Source organism: Catharus ustulatus, chromosome 13 (assembly GCF_009819885.2).
Source record: "Catharus ustulatus isolate bCatUst1 chromosome 13, bCatUst1.pri.v2, whole genome shotgun sequence".
Classification (NCBI taxonomy): Eukaryota; Metazoa; Chordata; class Aves; order Passeriformes; family Turdidae; genus Catharus; species Catharus ustulatus.
Genome location: NC_046233.1, coordinates 48,805 through 73,133, shown reverse-complemented (window position 1 = coordinate 73,133; position 24,329 = coordinate 48,805). Strand labels below are relative to the sequence as shown.

The following is a 24,329-nucleotide window of genomic DNA, read 5'->3' as shown; positions in this document are numbered from 1 at the left end:
GTCTGTTAACAGTAACTGGAACCGCAAAGCTGGAATAAAAAAAGGTAATAATGGTGCAAAGGAAAAGCCTGTAGAACTGCACTTATGTTTTGCTCTTTTATTTTTCTACATTACTTAAACCAATGTTTAATAGCACTGTATCTTAATTTTTACAACAAAATATTCTCATTATCATTTCCTGCTTCTAACTGAAAGCTTCATACCACAGTCACTAAATGTCAGCACCTAAATCTTCATAATAATGTCATTCTGTAGTGCAGTTTTGTGTTGTTTCAGGCCATGGTTAGAGATCTTGCTCTGTATTCAGCTTTGTCTTATTTTTCGTGTCAGTGCAAAATGTTTTCAAGAGAGGATAAATATTTACAGTGTATTGGTAGCAAGGCCATGGCTCTTACATGAAACAAAGAGTTAACCTTGCTGTTCATCCATTAACTAAAGAATACAAAAGTTTTATTTTTCTCATTCTTTCTTTGTTTGAACATGATAATATATGCTTAATAGAATGTTCAGACTCAGATCTATCCAAAAACCCCCCAAAACGACATTTTCATTTAGTGGTAGATGTGTATTTGTTTCTTTAAGCTTGTTTATCCAGGTGATAAACTGGTCTACTTTACCATTTGGATATATATTATACATCTTTAAAAATACAGACAATTCTAAGAAAAAATTTTAGGGTCAAAAATTCAGATATCCATTAAGATTCTTGAAGAAAGGGAAAAATGAAAGTAATAAAAATTCTCACCAATATAATTTAATGCAAGTAAATTCTTGAGCATGTTATTTTAATACAAAGATATATTTTAATCATAGATGTTGTTCTATTCCTCAGTTAAATATTATGACTGAGGACAAAACCACTGTATTGTAATGATTAGAACATCGCTTCTCAATCTTCTTTATAAAACCTGTCACCCAAAACACTAAACCCCACCCCCCCTCCAAAAAAACCCCCAAAAAACCAAACAAAAAAAAAACCCCAAACCCACAACAAACAAACAAACAAACAAACAAACAAAACAAACAAACAAACAAACAAACAAAAACCCCAAAACATTCCACCCCCCCAAACTCCAGAGATCTATATCCTCAGCTGGTGAAAAGCACCACAGCATCTTTGAAGTCACACAGACACAACTGGCTGCTGAAAATCCAGCCCTGGAGATGTAGTGCATGGCAGCAGTCTGACATAGGAAGTGGCCACAGGAGTTCCAAATGACTCCAGCAGAGCAGGTTTAGACTAGTGCATTTCAGCCCACCCAGCATATTTCAAATGCTGTGCTGGTTATGTGGATTAAACTTTTGATGACATTTTTCATAACAAGAATAGCAGAAACAACAGGAATTTTGAAAATAAAGATACAGTATTTAAATAGAAGATAAAAATCTTAACACTAGTAGGTAGATGTGTTAAATAAAAACTGTCTGTAGGTTTATAATAAATTAAAAATAATCTTTGGGTTTGAGTCTGAAGTATTTAGAGAGATGTGATGTAATTCATCATCTGGATCTGTAGAGGTACTGGAGTACATTTCAAAAGTGATATGAAACAAAACCTTTAACATAAACTATACAGTGATTTGTGTAAAATAATAAATTGATAGTAAGTAACTATGTTGGATCATAGTGAAGTGTTGGTAGACCAGGTAAATTGAAGGTGTTGTTCGCTCATTTTCCATGGAAGCAATTTAGCAAATGTAGGGCATAATTTCATGCTGGCACCTGGTAATGGATGAGTAACAAATCAGACCACAGAACTCCTTAGAAACATGAAGAAAATGAAGCTGTAGTTCAATAAAAATGATAAAGTGCTTTAAATGATCATTTGTTGTTTAACTGCATTGTTTCTCATGTCATGGTAGACATCAAAACCAACCCAATGAAATACGATAGTGCTCTGGAGTAAGTAAAACTGAGTCTGTTACTTACTGTAGTCAATATTTCCATGTATTTTCTGGTTGTCTTGATGTTAGACTTAGTTTACTGTGAGATCAGAAGAGAAGCTTATAGTACAGGCTGAACTTGCACAGACATAAAGATCACCATAAATAATGTCTTATCTTGAAATTTTCATTTGCTACAATGTGAGTGTAAGAAGAAGGAAGAAAAAGAGCAAGCTGGAAACAGTTCAGATCCAAAATGTGTGGCCAGTGGGCCTGAAATACAGTTTTGTAAGTCAGAAGAGGGTTGCTGGAAATTTATAGAAATCTGAAGTTCACTTCATGAAAGCTGCTATAATATGGATGCTTCTTCCATGGCTTCAATCCACCTAAAAAAGTGGAGGAAAGAAAAATGCTACTTTTTCTTTTTTCATTTTAAGAAAAATAAGTATTTTAAGAACATAAAGAACATCCTATTTCTATTTTCCTCCCCAACTCTAATGAGGAACAATAGTTCTCAACAATACTTTAATAGATTGAAGCTGGGAGCTGAGTACTGGGACTCTTGCTTTCTAGTACAATTTTGACAAGTAATTTATTGTAAAATGTCAAAGATAGTACGAGTACTTTCTTAGAATAGGAAAGGTGAATCTGGTGAAGTATGAGTTAAAGCAACAAAACCTTCTGTGAACATGCATTTCTTTTTCTGTGTGTCTTGGGGTGCTGGATTTTTATTACAAATTTTGGGACTATCTTACTGTGTGAAAGCAGTAACATTAGAATGGGAAATCCAAACAATTATTTTTTGATGAGAAAACTAAGAAATGGGTAAATTGAACATATAAATTAGAAATTTCTCTACAGTAATCGCCTGATCACTTCTAGCTATGACTCTTGAGGCTCAGTCTCTTCTTTACCTACAGAAGGGAGCAAATTCTCCTTCCCGAAGGAATTGTAAAGCACCAGGTAGATTTTTGATGTCAGTCAGGCCAGTCGCATACAATCTGGCTTAATCAAAATTCTGAAAACTCTTGTTTGATCTATTACAAAGGTGTCCTGAAGTGAATGAGGGGAAAATCCCTACATAAGCTTACTAGCTAATGTGGAAGTCTGTCCCCATACCTGTGTGCTGAATTGTTATCCTCTGCTCGGAAGCTATAAAAGAGCGTCTGCTTGTGGTAGAGATGAAAAACTGTATCCATGCTTCCTTCCTCCTTTTCTGGGGCAATGGTGAAACCCAACAAAGGCAAACTTTCTGTAGCAACTTTGTCCTTAAAGTGAAGAAGAAGTGAACCAAAATTTAGAGAAAAGGCTTGTAACAGTTTGAGGGGTCTTTCTGAAAAGCAAATGTTTTATCTAGTCTGAGTCTTGAACGCCAGCTCTCAAAATCCAGTTTTTCATGATCATGCACATGGCCAGGAAGGTCAAATTAGCCATTACTTTGATGGCTGTCTTTGGCATTATGGTCCAGGAGGCAAACTGGAGATTACTGAGAGTACAGCAGCAGTTCTGAAAGCTTGAGACTTACTTCCCTTTATGTTCCTTTCAATCATTTTTGTTTGCTGGCTGCAAGTAGTAGTCCTTTTGGTACCCTGTCCATTCTTTTCACCGTACTAGTGACTTTTTTAGAAATCTGCCCTTTCTCAAGCAGCACACATGCTTTCCAAAAGGCTGCTTGGAAATTTCCTAGTTAGTAATGCAGTTAATCATTAATTTACTCCCAAGAAACTTCCATGAATTTTGCTTGGCAGACACAGCTTTGTACAAGTTAAAGAAAACCATAAGCCTTAATGAAATTGCAGTTTAGCTGTTACTGGTAGCTGCAGTTTTGGTCACTGTATTTAGGTAGATTATATGGGTATATTGTCTTTGCCTCTGCTTTTAGAAGGTGAATTGCAGACTAGTAATGTAAAGTAAACCATTGTTGCTTTTTCCCTATTACTGAAGCAGAAATAATCACTTCTAAGGTTAAAAGAGATAAGGTAATTGTGTAGGATACAGAATTTGATGCTAATGGTCTGAGCTGCTGGCCAAACCATGAATCCTTTTGTGAGTCAACCTCCTAATCTGTTTAAAAGGGATAACATTTCTTCATGTAACTATCATAGGGGTGATGGTGATGCAAGTTTAAATACCTGATGTTTGCAAAGTATTCTAAAGCTTAAAGTACCAAGCATTGCTTTGATAAGTTTTTGGACTCTATATCCTTTATTTGAGCAAAATTAATTTTTATGGTTTTGGCTTATGAAATCCATCCATTAAAACCAAGCTTTATATCACACTTCGACTTTATCTGTATTACTGCTATTATAAAATAAAAAAAGGATAAAATACATGAAAATTATCTAGTTGATACCCAGTCTCCTTGACTGTAAGGAAGAGCTTACAGGCCAACACAGAAGGCATTGTTCTCACTTCTGCATACTGCCTTCTGTCTTTCCCTGTTGGTGCTAGTTGGACAAGCATGTCCTGTTTATACTTGCCAAACTACTAGATTCTCCTCACCAACAGAAATGTGTAGTACTCTCTATCTGCAAAAATATGTGGCAGTTTACTGAGTCCACCAGAGAATGCCAAAGGATCCTGAAGTCTTTAGGTGTAAATTTGTATGTTAAGGTTCCCAGTGGTTGACAATTTATAACAGTATGAATAGTACGAAATCAAATATTGAAAGGCAGCATGTGAGGGCTGCCAAGGTTCAGCTAGGACTGTGGGTGAGTCAGTCTGTTAGGACCAGGTTTCAGAAGCAGGTAGTTTTAAGAATTTTATACCTTTCTTGTTTACTGGTCTCCTGCCTGTAGGGAGTAAAGAAGGAGTCTCAGATAGAAAACTGTTTCAAGTCAGATTGCACAGTACCTCGTTTGCTATGTAGGTGTAGAGGACTTTGCCTTTGATAACAAACCAGCGTTTCTTCCAGTGTCTTTTTCCTCCCTTACATCTGCTGAGGTAACCACTGATAGTAGCTCCCTCTCCTGAGGCTGCCACCTGGAGCAGGGTAGGAGAAATCAGGGTATATAACAGTAAAGGCTTTTCCCCTCCCAGTTATGCATGTTTGCATCTCACCAACCACTAAGTGAAACCATAAAAGTATTGATATAGAAAAAATATATGCATGGTATTATGGTTCTTTTTAACTGTTTGAATATTGATAGTTAAACTTAATTCTCAGTATCTCTAATGGAAAATATGCAATTGAGTTATTATTGAGGTCAGTAAATTTACAGTTGTGTTCTGAAAAGCTAAACTTGTCCCTTTTTCCACATCTGGTGGTTTTTGGTGCTTTTTTGTATTTTAAAAATACGTGCTTCCAGAAGTGAATTACAGTCTTGTGGCTAAACACTTTTGAGATGTGGGTATATTTAGGGCATTACTGTGTTTTTATATCAATTTATGTTAATCACTTTGATAATGACTTGGTTCTCATAGAAATATTTTTTAAAATCCAGGTTTTGAGTAATGGAACTATACGCATGCATACATAGAATGCAGTGTACATCATTAGTTACAGCAATAAACTGTAGTAGTATTTGATTTGGAAACAGAGGGCAGAGATTCAAAAACAGTTTTTGTAACACTGATACAAAAGATGACTGAAAATTAATATAGCAGTGTTTTGCAGCAGAACAGATATGTTCCAGGACCTGGAGCAATGCTATTGTGAGATAGCTCTTGTTAATAAAGATGTGCTGATTCCCTGTGGATAGAAAGGCAATGCTTTTTTCCTCATGGAGCTGAAATTCTGTCTAGCCATTTTAGGACTCAATTTGTGTCGTTTGTATTACATGCTTCTATCTTTGGCACAGTTTCATGAACAAATCTCAAGAAATTCCAGTGTCTCAACTGTACAATGAGTTCAGCAAGGTGTTTGCACCCTATAAATGCCTGTGGGAAATGGGAGTACCTTACTGTACTCAAGTTCAGTGGGCAGTTTAGCTGCCTAGAATCAATCATCAACATGACTGGCTCCTTGTTCCTGGAAAGAAAATTAATATAATTGGAGAAATCATGGCCCCATTGAAATCATGGGGAATTTTGTTTACATTGGTGAAATCAAGATTTTTACCCATTTGATTTGAAATAGTTTTGTTTGAGCTGGTGGGAAAGTACCTGGTGAAACACGTATGCTCTCGAATTGACTGCCAGGGACTATTCACTAAGTAAGTCTATTTCCTAAGTAAGTGTTATTTTATGTCTCTTGAAATCAAAGAAAGATTTCAGAGGTAAGGGTCTTGTCAAGAAAGGTAACTGATGAACAGTATATCATGCTCTGTTGATCTCCCCTTTTGTTCTGTCTAGTACCTTGAAAGCATTTTAATTTTTTCAGGACTTCTTAGGCTGATGAGCAAATTAAAGTACCATACTCTAACTGGGTTTCTCAGTGGGCTCAAGACACTTCTGTGGTATCTTTAGACCTCAAAGTATTTTTGCATTTTAAACACTACTGTGAAAAGAAAAAAAAAAAAAATTGCATGATGAAAGTAAACCAAGGCATGTGCTGAGCCCACTGCGCACAGTATAAATTTAAAACTTAGCTGCTGAAATATGAGCACACAGTTTTCTACAGTCCCTTGCCTTTCTCAGGCAGCTTGGTCCTACCTCCATGAGAGCTGAAGGGATTCTCTTCTGTTTCTTAAAAGATGAATAATGAATATTGTGGAAGACAGAGAGGGCACTGCTTGAACACCTGGATGAAGTTGGAGGGAAGCTCACACTTAGTGGCCGCTCTGCAAGATTAAGAAAATTCAGAAAGGGAAGGGGAAATTGATAAGTTGGTATATATCAGGCTAGGGGAGACACATGATACACTAATAGAAATGACAAAGAAAAATGCAATGCCTCCTCAATATACTGTTTCTATTTTAGCCTTTTTTTCAAATCACCTTTTTGGGTCTGATGAGTGGGTTCCACAGCACTCTCAGTTACTGGTACTAACCTAAAGTTTCTTGAGAAGAAACTTTCAGAGGTTTTTTTTGCAAAAAAGCTGACAAAGCACAAAACACAGCTTGTTGTCTTCTTATTTAAAATGAGCATTAAGAAAATGGCTTTGACATCTTTCTCCTCTATGTTCTGTAACAAGGATAGATTAACTAATGCCACATTCTTTCTGTATGAACCGTTCATTCTTTTTGAATTGTGCATGGGACACAGTTATTCTGTATCTGAAAATTTCCATTGGGCCCACATGTCTTAGTTTATATCTTCTCGATTTCACTTCTGGCAACACATTATTTGAAAGCTCTTAGTAAAGCACAACAGTAGTTTAGCGCAAATCTGAGTTACTGGTTTTGACACACAGTGGCTTGGGGATACTTTTTTGCCTGTTGTAACAGCATCTGTTTATGTGTTTTCTTTCTTTAATCAGAAAAAAAAATGGAAAAACTGAACTTCATCTGTTCACACCTTTTTCTTGGCAATGTGGTAAGCTTAGAGACTGTCTGAAGTAGTCGTGCAAGAAAATTATTTCCTGTTCACTCTCTGTTCATATATTTGTAACTCCTCTTCCCCTTTTGTCTTTTATTTGGATGTGTACATAAATCAGAAAAGAGAATGATATAGTAGGACAATAATACTAAATTCTAGATAGGGAATAGCTCTTCTGCTTTGAATTAACACTTTAATCTGTAACTAGATAAACTTGTGTAACTAGATAAACTTGCCCTGTAGAACAGCTCTTAGTGACTCTGCACTTAGCATTAGTATTTCCTTTTGTAAAAGCTACAATACAGATGAGGACAGTGAAGAACCATAAAGACATTGTTTTATTTTAATGGATAATTAATTAGAAATTACAGGGAATAGTTATCACTTATAATTGCATCACAGAGTAAAGTAGCTCAGTTAGAAATAACCTACAACAATCTAGTCCAACTGCTTGACCAATTAAGAGTTGCCCAAACATTAAAACATGTTATTAAGGCCATTGTTTAAATGTCTCTTAAACACTGAGAGGCATGGGGTATAGACCACCTCTCTAGAAAGCCTGTTGCAACGTTTGGCCACCCTCTGGGAAAAGAAGGGTATCCTCATGTCAAGTCAGAACGTTCCCTGCTGAAGTGCTGAACCTTTCTCATGAGTCTTGTCACTGGATCAGAGGGAGAAGAGACCAGCACCACTGTTCCCATGTCCCCTCATCAGGAAGCTGCAGAGAGCAATGAGGTGACCTTTCAGCCTCCTTATCTTCAAAGGAGGCAAACTCAGAGCCCTCAGCTGCTCCTCGTAGGACATTGGTTTTATCATTATTCTGGCTTATCCGAAGGCCAGGGAAGCTCTCAGAGAATCTGGTTTATAATCATAGAATCCCAGAATGGTTTGAGCTGGAATAGACCTTAAACCTCATCTTGTTCCATCCCCTACCATGGGCAGGGATGCCTTTTTCTAGACCAGGTGGCTCGAAGGTCTGTCCAACCGGGTCTGGAACACTTCCAGGGATAGGACAGCCGCAGCTTCTCTGGGAAACCTGTGCCAGGACCTCATCACCTCCTGAGCAAAGAATTTCTTCTGTATATCTAACCTAAGGTTTCCCTGTTACAGTTTGAAAAAACAGTTTGCTAAACTTGATTTTATGGCTTGCTAAACAGTTCTAGCTGCCATATGGCCTGGCTCTCCTGGAACCTCAATACACATGCCTCAAACTTGAAATGAGGAATACTATTTAACAAAACACAATGTAGAAAGCAGTTCCTAAATCCTCCCCATTATTCAAGCAGGAAATCAATTTGTCAGTTTTGCTGAGAATGAAGGAATCTTACCTCTTTTCTTAAGTTCCACATAGCAGCTATCACAGACTTTGGCTGCTTGATCTTTGAGGTACTTCATGGGGTATTTGTTTCTTGAACAATTTCGACATACAATCTGTTTCAGCAAGAAGAGAGGCACAATCTATAAATTTATAGATATGCATATACAAAACAAATCCCCTGAGCTGGCTGGAAGATGAAGTTGGATAGTGGACTAGACATGACTCTCACCTAAATCTGTGGCAGTCAGGAAAAGCCTGCTGATTGAAATGTGATTGCTGTAGCTTTACACTATTGTAAGCCAAGCAGAACTGGTCATTGTATTTGGTTGCACACCACTGTTGTGTCATTTCCCCCAGGAATTTACACCTTCCCTAGCACTGAATCAGATAAAGACCACTTTAATACTACTTAGGTTTTCCTAGCTTTATTGGTAACATTGTTTTCTTAAACAAGCTCGCATGTGCCTCCAAACCCTGTGTATGTACAGACTGATTTTCTCTGTGGAATTAGAAAAAAAGATACAATTAAATGCTTTTTTATCCTATCAAAAATCACTGATAGTTTTATCAAAATAAATTTAAAAATCAGGTTAAAAACCAGCCATGGTTTAAAAGAGAATGGCATACAGGCAAATCATTAGAGTCAGAGGTTAAGAGTAAACTAAGAAAGCTTACAGATCCCCTGAGCTTTAGGGCAAAAGGCAACAGCTCTTTGGAGCACAGAGGAAACTTTCTCTTTAGTCACTGATCAAACCAGGCTCTACTGCTGAGTTTCTTCACATTCCTTGGAAGATCATTTTACCAGCTATTATTAGGGACAGGACCTGGAGTAGTTGGGCTACTGCTCTTGTGCAGAACAGAGCCTGTATTTTTAGTGTATTGCTTCATTGTCTCTAGAGCTAGCTCTATGTCAGCTGTAAGGACTGCGCTCAATAATTACCCTGGCAGCCTTTAACTGCCAGCCTTTGGGAGGTAATTTGACCTTAAGGCAAGGTTACTGTTATTCCTTCTAGCAACATTAGAAACCTAGACTAATTGAGCAAAGCACTCACTGATTCAGTGAGAAGTTGAATTCTGGTCTTGATGTTGCTACAAATTTTCAGGTTACAGCAGTGGCAGCCAGTGTCCTAGAGGTGTGGAAAAAACCCCGCTGAGAAGCTTGCACAACTCTTACCTTCCCGCAGGCGTGGCAATGATGCCGCCTCAAAGTGAGGGTAAAGTCACAGCCACAGTTCATGCACATCATGACATGGGACACGGGCACCAGTGTAGGAGGCCTCTGACCCAAGGGTATTCCAAGCCTTTCCCTTAGCTAAAATCAAAGAAGAATAAACGATGAAGCATCTACACTTTCCAAGTCCGTTTAGTCAGCCCTGTTGCATTACATACTATTCTCTCATTTCAGTCTACCTTCACCTGCTAAGATCCCCAAATTTTGTCATTCCTAATACACTAATATATGTGACATACAGCTGCTTCAGCATTGAAAGATTAGTACACACAACTGTTAAAGCCAGAGTCACAAAAAGTAAAAAATCCACATAAATCGATTTTTGGTCAAGCCCTGACACTCTGCCACATCAGACAAGTATCTGACTAATTGCATATGAAAATTGCAAGTGGGAACATGAGTGAAAACCATCTTTTTGTTAGCAGCTTTTGAAATAATATCCATATTTAAAAAAAACCCAAAACTTTCGAAATAAAGAAAACAGTAGAACCAAAGATGAATTTACTCAAATCTGATCCATGCTTTTTGGTTGATTTAAATATGTGTAAGCAGTTTCAGAAGATGTATTTGCTGTTCCTAGTTCTTGAAATGCACATGGGAGTGATGTTCAGCTGCTTCTGCTCCAAGCCCAAGAAGTCACGATCAGTATGGAACTGAATGCAATCTAATAAGCTGTGCTGAGCTGTGCCACTTCAGGTTTGGCACCAAAGTATTATGGGTACCCCACTGTCAGTTCACAACAGGTCAGCATTTGGCACAAGTAGGACAAACTTTTGTGCTTTTGAGGGATTGTCTCCTACGTGGAAATTAGACTTCTGCAGACACACAGGATAAACACAGACAAATTCCTTCAAGTTTCTCCATGTGCACATTCAAGCTTACACCAGAGGCAGAGATGCAAAAGAAATTATTTTTTCATTTGTTGAAAAAGGGTTTGGTTTTAAATTACTAAATTGACTATTTTCCAACTTTTTTTCTGTTAAACATTTGAAAGTAGATTAGATAGAGACCAGGAAAAAAAAAAAAAAAAAAAAAAAAAAAAAAAAGCCTGATTTGTTTGAGCCACATTATGGCAGTTGGCAAGAACTGTGTCCAGGTGTCTTCTGAACATCTCCAAGGATGGACACTCCACAACCTCCTCAGGCAACCCTGGGTGCCAGTGCTTGGTCTCCCTCAGGGTGAAAAAGTGTTTGCTGTTGTTTGAAAGAATCTCCTGTGTTTCAGTTTGTGGCCACTGCCTCTAGTCCTGTTACTGGACATCACTGAGAAGATCCTGGCTCCTTCTTCTTTGTACCCTCCGGGTATTCACATGCTCCCTGAGCCTTCTCTTCTCCTGGCTGAACAGTCCCAGCTTTCTAAGTCTTTTCTCCTGTCTGAGGTTCTCCAGTCCCTTATCAGCTTTGCTGGCCTAATTTTGGACTCTTTCGAAGGTTTCCATTTGTCATACTGAGGAGTCCAGCATTGGACACAACCCTCCAGATATCACCTCACCAGCACTCCTTCTTGTTTAGTAAAACTGGAGTTCTACATAATCTAAACTAACATTTTAACTTTTTATCAAATGCAGGTTTTGCCTCCTTAACTGGGAGTAGAATAATTGAAAATAATGAGATAATAATATGCATAATTGCACTGGTACAATTTCAATGTCACTAGTGGGGTTTGCACTGGTAGTGACTTTATTGTGTATATGATATTAGTGTAATTAATGGGTACCTTGGGGTTTTTTTTTTAATCTATGAAGTTTGCAGCTATTTTTAATTAATCCAAAATAACTGCTTGTTTATCCTTTAAGACAAAACAATCTTCCTCCAGAAGGACTAAGCAAAAGGCCAGAGTATGGAGTGTGATTAATGTTTCAGAGGTGGCCCATGAGCTGTGACGAGTGTAATTGTTCAAGCCTGGCATACTTGTTTAAATGAAAATAGAATATATGGCTACTAGGGGCTGTGTTTTGTATAATCCTCCTCCTTTCCTTCCTCTCTCTTTTTCTCCCTTCCCTTTACAAACATTGAAAGATTTGGTCTCCTTTTACCTCCACGCTGCTGTGGGAAGTCGAAGTCTTGAGAGCTTTGCAGTCATCTGGGATATGTTTGCTGAGACAGCTATACCAGTCATCCCTTTCTGAGCAAGAGCTGGAGAATGAAATACAGCAGAGCAGTCAATGCCATGCACAGCAGGGACTGAAACAATCTGAACGGAGGAGAAAAGTTTCACTTCATCAATGTTTGCTTTTCCCCACTACTGCACTGAACTGATAATTTTGTGACCAGGAACAAACTTGACTGTTGGACATAGAGTGATGATTAGTGTAGCTCCATGCTCAGGACTGTGACTGAGAAAGAACTAAATGCCCATAACATTTTTTGAAGTAGTTTCTGGCTTCACTATAAGCTGCTCAACCCTAAATCACACAGGACAATAAGAAGTGTCTCTTTTTGTCCTGTCTGCCATATCTTTAGGCACTGTAATGCACAGAGCATTGGCATAAATGTGTTGTTCAAAGCAAGCATGTTTATGCTCATCTCTACGGTGGGCTGCTTAGATGAATTGCATGTTGGGAAATGCAGAAGTGTATCGCCCATGGTACAGATGTGAATGATTCAATTTTTCTTTAGCTTCTTCAAAGATAACCTCCAGTCTCCTGGAACAGAAGAAGCCAGGACAGCAATTAGTGAAGGAATCTGGGTGTTCCCTGGAGTTCCAGTTAAGCCTGGAGGCCAGTAATTCTCCAGACTGGCCCCTAGATGCCCTCTGTGCACAAGGCAAACCAGTGAGCACTTCACATTTCCCTGCTAGTCCAGCTATCCCCGAAAAGCAGCAGGGTGCCTGTTATTTCACAGATGCATTTGCTCTGTTACAGCTGTGAGGTATCCTGTCTGCTTTAGCTGTTTTTTCTGCTGTGAATTCAAACTGTGGACTTCCTGTTCATCTGAAACTCTGCACAGCTCTAGCGGTTTCTAGGCTCAGAAACAGGAGGGAGTGCAACTCAGTATGGTCTCCCCTCTCCAAATCACCAGCCACTCACATTAAAGCTACCCACTAGACTTTGTTGTAAAAATTAGTACTGGGCATCATTTGCCAGCTGCTGTTCAGCTGTGATTTCCTCACACTGTCCTCATGAGGACCACCAAACAAGACATCTGAGAACAATTTGTGGTTTAAGAAAAAAAAGAGTGCGAAAAGAGAGGAAATGCCAGATTTTCTTGATGATCTTTGACTTGGCATCCCTCTGCACTATGAGCATAAGTCCTTGTCTGAAAAACATCAGTCTGTGCAAAACTCAACAAACCTGGAGCACAAACTCTGAGCTAGTGTATGTACTACAAATTGGCCAACTTATGGAAGCCAAGGAGCTACATTACAGGAGATCACCTCTGTTAAGAGTCACGCTACTAGTCATAGAATCCCAGAATGGTTTGGGTTGGAAGAGACCTTAAAGATCATCTCATCCCAGCTCCCTGCCATGGGCAGGGCCACCTTTCACTAGACTAGGTTGCTCAGAGCTCTATTGAGCCTAGTCACTCTTTATTACTACCAAAGTTACCACCTGTCAAATTACACTTTCTAAGAAATCTGAAGATGTCTGTATCTTCCAGACAAATCATGTCAACTGCCTAGAAAACACTAAAAGAAGTCATGACTCTCCCAATTGAAACATTTGTCTTTCTAATTCTTTTCACTTGAGAATTAAGACATGATTAAAAAAAACCACAAAGGAAATCATGGCCCATATAGTGATGGAAATTAAAACCACTTTAGCAAAGACAGGTAAGAAGGACAACATGCTATCAAAAGTTTGATATCTAACTGTCTCCTTTAGCCTCCACTCAATTAAAAAAATCCAGGAAGTAATTTCAGGTTTTTAGTAACTAAATGTGGGAATAAGACCCATCTGCTGATGAGTAAGATCAATTGTCAATTTGCATAGGCCTGTTCTAAATTAACTATTTGACTGGTTGCATGAAGGCTCAGAGGAATTTTTGATGAACCTCTGACACTCAGAGAAGCTCAGCCCTTGACCCACCATTGCCATATTTGGTCCTTGTGGGATTTTTGAGATGCACCTTCTGTGCTATCAGTTATCCATGTTGGTTCATTTATTCATCATTAAGCAAATAGAAAGAAGGGGTCAAGTTGTCATTGCATTTCACTAGACAGCAAGGGACATCCACAGAATACAGAAATTGGACCAGAATGGGATTTTGTCACAGTGCTACCACTATCACTCTAAATTAGCCTTTCAGGAGGTAATATTGACTGTGTTCTCCTAGTCTTTTCTCTGGCATTTTATATAAGCATCATAGGCTTATCCCTGTGTCCAAGTCTAGTATTTTTGAAATGCAAATAAAGATATAAGAGCATATGAGCATTTGAGCTGTGCTCAAATCTGTTAGCAGCTCCCTGCTAAACCAGTAACATGGCTCTTCAGGTGAATGAGCCATTTTCAGCAGGAAATAGAAGACTTTACAGTGCCATCTGCTCGTATAGCCACGCTGACTTCTGAGCTTTGATCATCCTTAGTCCCTGGCACTCATGCTGTATTTCCTGAGCTCATTTACCTTGTCTCATACAAATATAAAGGCTTTGAGGTTTGCATTTTGGTTGTTAACCACTGGCCTTTAGTGCAGCTTGCAGTTCCTCCGTGTGAGCAGTAAAATATACAGTCTTTAGGGATACTTGAAATCTTCTGCACTTTTCTGTCTTTGGCACTTCTTCTACTGAGTGTAATAGGCCAAGGATGTTGTGCCATGGAGTTAGAAGAGTGTGTTGGCTGCTGGCTCACTGGTATCTCATTAGCTCTGCCAGCCAGTACAAAAAGGAGGAGGAAGTATTCTTGGGTGACTTATGGTAGATTGGTCACAGAATGAGCAGCACAAGGAGAGAAAAGGGGCTCTATCCCAGCTTCTGTCTGTCTGTTATCACAAGGGTAACTTTAGTCTCATGTTCTGGTTCTATCTGCTAACAAATAGACACAGCTCACGGTTGCCTCACATACTTTGTTTATGCTAATTAAGCATGGATTTGATATGACTACAAAAGGCAAAGAAATATACTAATAATGCAAGCGATGCATCCCAAGCTACTCACTAGGGATGACAATTGCTCTGGGGAAAGGGGATGTGCAACAGAATTTACCCTCTACGATACAGAAGGCCTGTACAGATCCTGCTTTTATAACTGGCAGGTAATTCAGAATTACTGTGAGTATATTTTGAGGATTGTGAAAAGTGTGGAGGTCTAAGGAAATCTCAGATACGGTTATGGTTGTAAAAGGAAATGGACCAAGAGGTTTTCACCAGTAGCTGAGCACTCCTCACAGATGGTAAGTACTCTGGGAAGGATGAGAGCTCCAAACTCTGATTCTGAATAAGAAAGTGCCATCCCTGTCTTTCTCTTGCGCTGTGTAATTTAGGAAGTCGGCTGTGTTGCTGGGCAGTGTGTTGCACACTGTAGTTGCAGACTGATAGCGAGAAAGTCAGTACTTAAAAGCACTGAAGACCTTGTTATTTGGAAGAATTAATTTTAATACCACTTCTAGTGTGCTATGTCTTTTGTAATAAACAACGTGGAAAATAAATCAGTTACCTTTCTGCTGTAGCTATAGGTAAATTAGCAGGATAGTTTTGGGCTAGAACCATGATACATGATACAAATACAGTACGCTGCTATCTTCTCATCAGAAACTGAGCTACAGTCTCTTTTTGGCACTGGCTTGGGATCCTAGAAGAGAGATCTTGACTCCCAGTTGCAATCAATACTAGCAGTGCACAAGTTTCATTTGTGAAATTCCTTTTATTAGAAAAACCCATGAGTTTGCCAGTAAGGTTTGACGTAAGTGCTTCAGTACTTTTAAATACTTTTGTATCTGTTGCACAGTATTATCTAATTACTGTTTTCTGCAGGAGTTTTACCATCCTAGAGGTACAAGGTAACAAGGGAACTTACAAAAGGGAGATACAACATACTCCTAGTGTCACAGGGAAACAATGTGAAAGGTAATGGAAAGCACCCAGGCTTCTTCTTTCCTTTCTCTTTAGGATGTTATCAAGAGTCAACTTCTAGTCTTTAGGGAGTATATTAATTGAATTAGTGACAGTTTTATGAGCCTTGCATTTATAATAAACGTTGACTGTATAATCAAGTACTCAGCCATTGTTTGTCACCAATAGGAGACTGGAAAAAGCTACTCATAAAAGAATGAGACGCCATTTCCGTCTTGGGTATTGGTTGGACTAATCTAGAGATGTAGCTCTGGAATGTAATACCCTCTGCTGTTGACATTTGGGAACAGTACCTTGCTGACAGGGTCAGGCAATGTTCATCATATTCAATCTTCAGTATGTTTTGGGCTTTCTCTATCACTGGGCAGCTGACCTAGAAAGAAATGCCATGAACATGAACATGGATGTGAGTTAAACTGTCTATAAACAGTACACCACACAAGTCTCCAGGCATATGACCTCTAATATCCCAACCATCTGTTTCATATTTCAATGCAAAAAGATGGGCATTAGGGTTTTATATATTGCTGTTGTAATGAGGAATGATCTCTATTTCAATACAATGGCGTGCTGAAGGGAAAAAACATCACTTAATCCAGCCTGTGAGGACGAAGTATGTGTGAGGATGCAGTTTTAATATTACAAGCTTAGGAGATGTTTAGTCTGCCAAGTTTCAGTGAATACGTTGAAAGGCACAATAATGCATTGGCTGGAGACAATATAGGATAATAAATCTTTTCTGTTTCCTGTTTCATGATCAGAAGGTAACTGATTTTGGCCTGTATTATTTATGCAGTCTGAATAGGGCTGTGATAGTAAGTCACAGACTTAGAGATAATCTTTTCATGTTTGTTTTCTACTATTTTTCCTTCTGTCTCCTGTAAGACACAAGGGAATGCCCTGAAAACAGGTCTATCCCCTCTTTCCCCTCGCTGGATATGAGACATAAACAAGCAAAGCACCAGCAGCTTACTATAAAACTTTAATTCAAGCTTTTAATACAGATGAAGCATTACCTTCATGCCTGACACAGCCAAGGTGTTTTTCAGTCGGTATTTGCCATCCTTCTGGGGATATGTGTACAGCAGAACATCATTCATCTATGTGAAAAGAAAGACAACATCAGTAATTTGCAATATGGCTTGCAGGCCTGCGTGCCCATTCTCCTGGGGGGATACCTGGAACAAGCTGTAACTTGATAAACTCCTGGGACTGTTACCTAACCCCTAACCCTCTCTCATCAGCTTCATGCTGTTCCTTTGTATTCTGTCACAGACAGCAAAGACTGGTGCTGCTCCTCTACTGCTCCTTCTGAGGGAGCTGCAGCAGATCATGATCAGGTCCAACCTCAGTTTCCTCTTCTCCAGGCTGAACAATTCAAGTGGCCTGAGTCGCTCCTTATATGGCTTCTCCTCCAGATCCTTTCCCATCTCTGTGTTCCTCCTTTGGCTGCTCTCTAACAGCTTTAGTTCCTTATACTGTGGTGCCCAAAACTGCTCACAGTGAGGCTACCCCAGTGCAGAGCAGGACAATCCCCTCACTCACCCAGCCGGTGATGTTGACCCTGATGCTTCCCCAGACACAGCTGGCTCTCATGGCCTCCTGGGCACAGCTGACTCATATTCAGATTTTGCTGACCAGGACCCCCAGGTGCCTTTATACAGGGCTGCTCTCCAGCTCCCCAGTACCTAGTCTACACTACAGGGTAGCCCCTTCCCAGCACTAGCCCTTGATAAACTTCATATGGTTGGTGATTGCTCATTTCTCTAATTCATCAAGGTTTCTCTGCAAGGCCTCTCTGCCCTCGAGGGAGTTGACAGCTCCTCCCAGTTTAGCATGATCAGCAAACTTAGTATCCCTTTGAGTCCTGCATCCCTGTTGTTCATGAAAATATTGAAGAGCACTGGCTCTAAAATGGGCCCTGCAGCACCTGGGCACTAAACCCAAGGAACTGAACTCCTGAGAGAGATTTTCAGGATCTTGACATAATTCGCTATGAGGCTTTCTAAATAGCAATCGCAATTTATTTTATGTATTTCAGAAGTTATGTATCTCTTTAAAAATCTGCTTATTCTTTTATTACTATTGATAAAGGATGACACCATGATGCATACCATTATCATGACCACCCTGATTAATAGCCAAAGATTTTACTAAACATTGCTTTATAATTGCCCATTGGAAGTTTTTTCCTCTTTTTTTTCTCCTATTTAGCAGTAGGCTGTGATTTGGAGGTCCCACTAGCCACAACTTGACACAGTGAAATTATGCCAAATATTTCAACCCTTGTGAAGCAAGACACACATATTCATGAGGAAAGAAAGGGTTTGCATTCACTGCTGTCTCCTTTGCCACATGCACAGTAAAGACCTTAGTGATGACCATATGAATGGTATGGACAGAACTAGCATCAGTACCAGTGGTTTCATGCATCCTTCTGCTTCAACTGTCCACTGTTCCCTGAAGCTGTGAGGACTGGCTGATGATAAAAGCTGATCTTGCATCCTCTCAGAAATCTGCAGTAGAGGAGATGGACTGCTAGAACCCTATGGGAAGTTCCCACAAGTCCTTGGGCTTCAGACACTTCTTGTTTGCCGGAATACTTTGGAATAATTGGAATTCCTAAACTACTCAGAATTTGGTATTGGAGCACATACCCTTATTCTGCACTGCTCCATGCACAAACATATTCCCTAAAACAACAGGACAACACAGAGAAAGAAGGATATCTCCTCTATAATTCCCTTTTTTTCTGTTACTGCTTTCTTTTTCCCTCACTTTCTTTTTATAATTCTCTCTGTTGTGATAGGTACCCAGTAACATTAGAGTCAGTGCAAGTTTTTTAATCTACAGTGCTCTCAAACTGACCAAATAAGTTTAAGCCCTGCTGAGCTGCTGGCATCCATATGCAATATTCTCTCTGTCTAAAAGCTCCTACTATGTGTTTGGTTTTTCTGAATGTTTTAAAGGCTAGTTGATAATGAACCCTGTCTTCTTCTATTCAAGTCTGAGTTAAACATGCCCTGAGTGTCAGTGGAGCAGTCTGAATGTGTGCTGGAGCTGTTTTCCAAGTTGTGACTCCAAAAATCTCCTATACTCCAACCCAGCCAGATAGAGCATTAAACAGTCTTACATTTGATAGCAGCTTCCTGCAACCCACTTTCAAAAAAAGTGGCTTTTGCAGAGAAATTCTTAGTAGGGTGAGACAAGAGACAGGCTGTGAGTTGCAAAGTCTTGTGGCTGGGGGGCAGTTAGGGGACCTGCCAGTTTCAGCAGCCCATACTGCACTGTACAGAGGCCACAACATCCTTGTAAACAGAGACTGGACTCAGGAAACAGACACACAGCAAAACTCACAAAACATCCTGCCAGGAAACACCAGGTTCAACAATACCATCAGCCTGCACAAAACAGCCAGCTCGAGTAACATGATACGTACAACATGCATCTGCAGAAACGTTTGAAATTTGTCTTTACACTGTCATGCCTATATGGGCTGTGCACAGACATACAGTGCTCCTTATGGGCAGATATATATTCAGAGCACACCACTAAAGCATACTTTGAAAGCACAGACCAAGTAGGAGTCTGGCACACACCCAAGTTTTGGAGCATATTCTAACTACAACTTCAGTTTGATGGGCTTATCTCCTGGGATGTGTAGGGATTAAATTCTCAGGGTTATCCTTCAGTATGTACTTTTGCTCTGAATTTCTCTTCAGGCTGTGGTCTTGATTTAGCTTCAGTCACAGTAAGTTCGCTACTAAGAACTTCAGAAAAATGCTATTCATGTAAAAAATCTCTTTGGGATAGAGAAGGTAAATACCCTTATTCTATCAAAGCTGAACCAAACAAAATCTATACATGCTAGCTTCTGTTGATCTTTTTGAGTCACTGCTCATATGTGAAGCATTTAAAAAATGTTCTAAATGGTTTGGGGTTTTTTAAATACACAAACCTGAGATTTGCAAGTGGCTTCAAAGGATTTTAATATGGTTCTTAGAAGAGAAAGGCTTTGAATAAATATCAGTTTTGAGAGACAATGTTTAGGAATTTATTCTAGTCACGGGGTTTTGGCAACGGTTTTTCTTCCACAGAGTCCCAAAGCATCAGAATCAAGACAGCACTGACAGAGGGAAGGATATTTTCATGTAGGCATGGCCTATTAGTGAAAGGTGTTGGTAGGGCCTTAAGACTGATGCAATAACCATGATGTATGCCAAGATAGAAATATGCTGAATAGCTATGCAGTAGTTCTCTTGCTGTATCCACAGTTTATATAGTTCTTTAAGCAATGCAGAAGTGGTAGTGGCATATACAGTGGTGGCACCACTGAGAATCCATAGCAATAGTAGTGACAAGCAGGTAAAGCAAGACCATTCAAATGTTAATGCAGGAATTACCATATTCCACAGTAACTTTTTTGCAATTTCACCATACATGCAATTGCTTTGCAACCTGATGAGCATTCATATGGAGGAGACTGGATAAAAAGAAAATACTAAAAAGTCACTGAACCCAAAGGTAGACATTTGCCAATGAGTTTCAAGTTGCTTCAACAATCCAATCACCCTCTCCCTGCCCCTACTGGAGACACAATACGGGAAGCCTGATTGCAACCTCAGTGTGCTAGACCAGGAAAGAAGCTAAGTTCGTGTGTCTCTTGGTTCTTGAAAGTAACCATTATTAATAGCTCCACCCCATTGTTTGCATGACTTCACATTTGGTCACAATTTGCCTTGCTGACTGAAAGGAAGAAAAAACCCACTTTTTCTCAATACTGAGAGCATCTATTAAAAAGACATTGGCTACTGTAATATCTCCAGCTGTCAAGAGACACTTCTCTCTTTGAAGCTAACATCTGACTTTGAGCATCTGGACTTTCCCCAGAAAATAGTTCCTAAACTAGAGAGTCCCAGAAAGTAATTTCTGTGCTTGCTTTGTTCCAGTAATACTTTTGATATCTTGTGATTTGTAACCTTCAAACTGATACAACATTCTGGATGACTAGAAGTTTATATAAGTTTATCCCACTTTTAAATTACTTTCCTCTCAACTGTTTATTATAAACTTGATTTCTGATCTTCCTTTAAAATTGTCTATATCAATTACAATATGTTTGTAGCACTTCAGTGTTTGCCATAGTAATGGGTTATGATGGCAGCAACAAACACACTGGAAGACTAAAGGGTCGCAATGCCTTGGAATTTTGTCCCAGCTTAGCCATAATTCCAAAATAATTTTGAATACTAGCAAAGGCAAGTGTTTCAGAAGAGAGGTCAGTAGAGATGTAATTATCATCTGTTATTAAGTGGTCGTCAGTAGACTTCAAAGTTACTGCTGCTGAGGACATTGTTTCTTAAGACCAGCTCCTGGAGTTTTGGCTAGCCTTTTCCCAAAACTGCAACAACGTCATGATTTTGACATTTATTGCACTTGTTACAGTCCATTGATGCTGACTCTGTAAAACAGAACTGCAGATATCTCATATTTGAAGATTTGTGTGAAATCCATAATTTTCAGTTAATTCAGATGAAAATCTGAATTTTCACAGAAAACACTGAAACAATCAAAAAAGTGCAGTACCAGCACTTTGTCCCCTCTTTGATTATGACTGCAATATGTGATTGAGGAGGGAAAGAAACTTGTGAAAACTCTCGTGCGCAAATAGGAGTTATTAGTAAGAGGGAGCAATAAGAAGGATTAATGCAAAACACATGGCTTCCATAATAAGCCATCTCTCTTCCTTACAATGATCTCATGGTGAAAAGCTGTCAGCATTTAAAGCAAATACGTATTTCAGGCATAAAATTTATTTATTTTAAAATAAATTCTGCAAGCAATATTTTAATGTTAATAGCAGCAGTGATGCTCGGTTCTTTATGGCTTTTTTCTTGGAGGAAGCTTTAAAGAATTTTACAAACATTAACAGGTAAGCAGGTAACAAAGTCCTAAGACACAGGCAAGCGTCATATTCCCCTTCATATTGAGAAGTGCATAAAAATACATGTGGTTACACAATAAGATATCAGAATAGTTGAGAACAGAACTCAGGAGACTCGAGTCTCAGACACTTTCTAGCTGCTCAGTGGAGTGTGTAATGCGAAACAGAAAGTGTAAGTGTTCATAGTATATCTCCAAAACAGTGGGGTTTCATCTGCTTTGATTTGCTAATACTTGCAGTAGGGTTGTGGACCCTTGTAAAGAGTATTCCAGCCAAGTGATGAAAGGTTCATTTTTCCTAATTATCCTAGAAGAATGTTGCAAACTGTCATTGAAAACTGTTGTCCTAATCCACACTAAGTTGGAGGTGTGTGCTTGGAGGAACTACACTGCAGCAATGCACAAAATTATCAGGTAATTTACATACTTGTGGACAGCAGGAGCTAAAACCCAGTCCTTCCGCTTCAAAGATACAAATCCCTCCCAGGTGTGACCTAACGAAGTTTTCAGCTACTTTAACAGTAGGGCATTCTCTCTTGCTTCTGATTAAATCTCCTAAGGTCTTAGGACTTTCAAGCAGCTTAATTCCTGAAGGTATACAGGAGTTCTCATCTTCTTGATCCCTTTGAAAACTTGACCTTCTTTGCAAAATTAAGTCCTGGTGAAGGCTGTGTGTAACTGTGGCACAAGTGGAGGGTTGCACAGCATGTATTCCTGTATGTGGGGCCAATGAGATGTGTGAAAGGACTACAGCACTGTTAGCAATAGGAACTAACTCGCCACATCACTGTTGATGGTTGTATGACTTGCAGCCTAAAATGTGCCAGGCTTCAGGGTTGCATAAATGCATGGAAAGATATGAGAGCGACAGTAAAAATATGAAAAAATCTTACCAAGAACAAATGGCGAGGATGCCTGTTTTTGCCACAGACTTTCATCAGTGTTCCCTCTTTAACAAAGATCTGAAGGAGAAAACAGCAGATTATAATCCTGAGATTTCATTCCAAATCTTACGGAGAAAAGAGAGTCTTTCTCCTGAGGAAGGAGCTACTCCAACGCAATTCATCAGCACAAGAAGAGAGAGAGAACCTCAAAAATTATTTCTAGCCTTATTCCTTATGATCTGGCTGAGTCTTTACCTGGGTTAGCTCTGCTGGCCTTCATGGCTTGCATTTGTGTCAGCACAAAATGGGTTGGAAACCCAATTGTCCTCAGCCCACTCTTTCTGCACTGTGGACTGTGCTCAGAGGTGACTGTCACTAACATGTAATGGGCTTTAGAAAAGAATTCTTGTCTTTAAAAGTCCTCTAAAATAGACAGACCAAAGAGAATAACTGAAACCTTGGGTTTTAGTATGCTACACCAACTTAACTGTACCTGCATACATAATTTGTCTAATTTTGCAAGCACAATACTTTTTCAGTCCATCTTGTTACTATGTATGCAGGTAGGACTGTGTATGTAAGCAGCTAAACCAGCACAGTAGAACTTCATTGCAGTAATATTTGAACAAGTCTGCCACAACTGAACTACATCAGTGGATTAACAGTCATCTGCTCTTTTCAGACAGAGAACAGAATGTAGTGTATTTTTCCAATATAGAACAGTTTATAATCAAAGAGACATACCCTGCAAATTCTGTATGCTGGGCTTTGCAGAATTCGTTAAACCATTACTTGGTAAGGGCAAATGAGAATACTGTTGTTAGAGAGAAAAACAAATGGTGACTGCAATATTTGGCTGAGGAGTATTCTTATGCTATGAGTATGCATGCCTTGAAAATTGCTTCATGAATTTTGTTATAGATATCGGTGGACTGAAGGGAAATTCAGAGTTGCAGAACTCAAGAAAGAAATCTTTTGAAGTGTAGAAGCAGGTTGGAGCTGAGGAAATTGGACAGATTTGAAAGTCAAAAGAAGAAATTTGCATTTGATATGGATAGCAAGACAGAGCTGTGTGTTGTGTCATGTTTCTGTTTATGTGTTGCTTAAAAACAGTGTCTGGTGTTAAATGCACCATGGGGGAATGCTGAAAATACAAATCTGAAAATGAATTAATTGCCCTAATTTAAGACAGCTTTATAAAGCACAGAGCCTTTTCAGTCTGCAAGCAATTCCTGCTAGAGCTGCAGCCTTTTGACTGGAGTATATAAAGACGAAAGCAGTAGCTCCATCAAAATACACTACCCTTGGGGTGTCTGAGGACAGCTGACGTGAAAAGCCAAATGGCTGCTCTGTGTAAAAGCAGTGACAATGCATGTCTTTCCCAGCGTGACCTTCTTTTTGTGCACTGCCAGAGTGATGTTTTTCACATAAGCCAGTGCTCCGACTCGTATCACAATAGCTCAGTAAACAACATCTGTAGACCTCTGAAACGAGGCCATCCACATAGAGATATTGCTGGCCAGAAGCAATGCCCTTTACCAGCATAGGTCTGTCTGCAGCACTCACCCTTCCTGGCTGGAGGAGGCCACTCTGCCCTCTCACACTGTGCTCAATGTGTACTAGCTTCTGCAGATTTTCCTGGGAGAG

At 39.3% G+C, this 24,329-nt stretch overlaps 1 protein-coding gene across 2 annotated transcripts in view; it reads right to left on the bottom strand.

The window, feature by feature from the left end:
- Positions 1–2,078: 2,078 nt before the first annotated feature.
- FGD5 (FYVE, RhoGEF and PH domain containing 5) overlaps positions 2,079–24,329 on the bottom strand; it is a 66,872-nt gene continuing 44,621 nt past the window's right edge. For both annotated transcript variants that reach the window (XM_033071558.1, XM_033071557.2), the window contains exons 10-20: positions 24,249–24,320; positions 22,692–22,760; positions 16,872–16,955; positions 16,149–16,228; positions 11,886–11,985; positions 9,794–9,931; positions 8,630–8,732; positions 6,477–6,604; positions 4,737–4,865; positions 3,003–3,151; positions 2,079–2,269 (exon numbers count right to left, since the gene is read on the bottom strand). In XM_033071558.1, the coding sequence (XP_032927449.1) occupies positions 2,233–2,269; positions 3,003–3,151; positions 4,737–4,865; positions 6,477–6,604; positions 8,630–8,732; positions 9,794–9,931; positions 11,886–11,985; positions 16,149–16,228; positions 16,872–16,955; positions 22,692–22,760; positions 24,249–24,320 (1,089 nt within the window). In that variant the 3' untranslated portion in view covers positions 2,079–2,232. The remainder of the gene's footprint in view (positions 2,270–3,002; positions 3,152–4,736; positions 4,866–6,476; positions 6,605–8,629; positions 8,733–9,793; positions 9,932–11,885; positions 11,986–16,148; positions 16,229–16,871; positions 16,956–22,691; positions 22,761–24,248; positions 24,321–24,329) is intronic.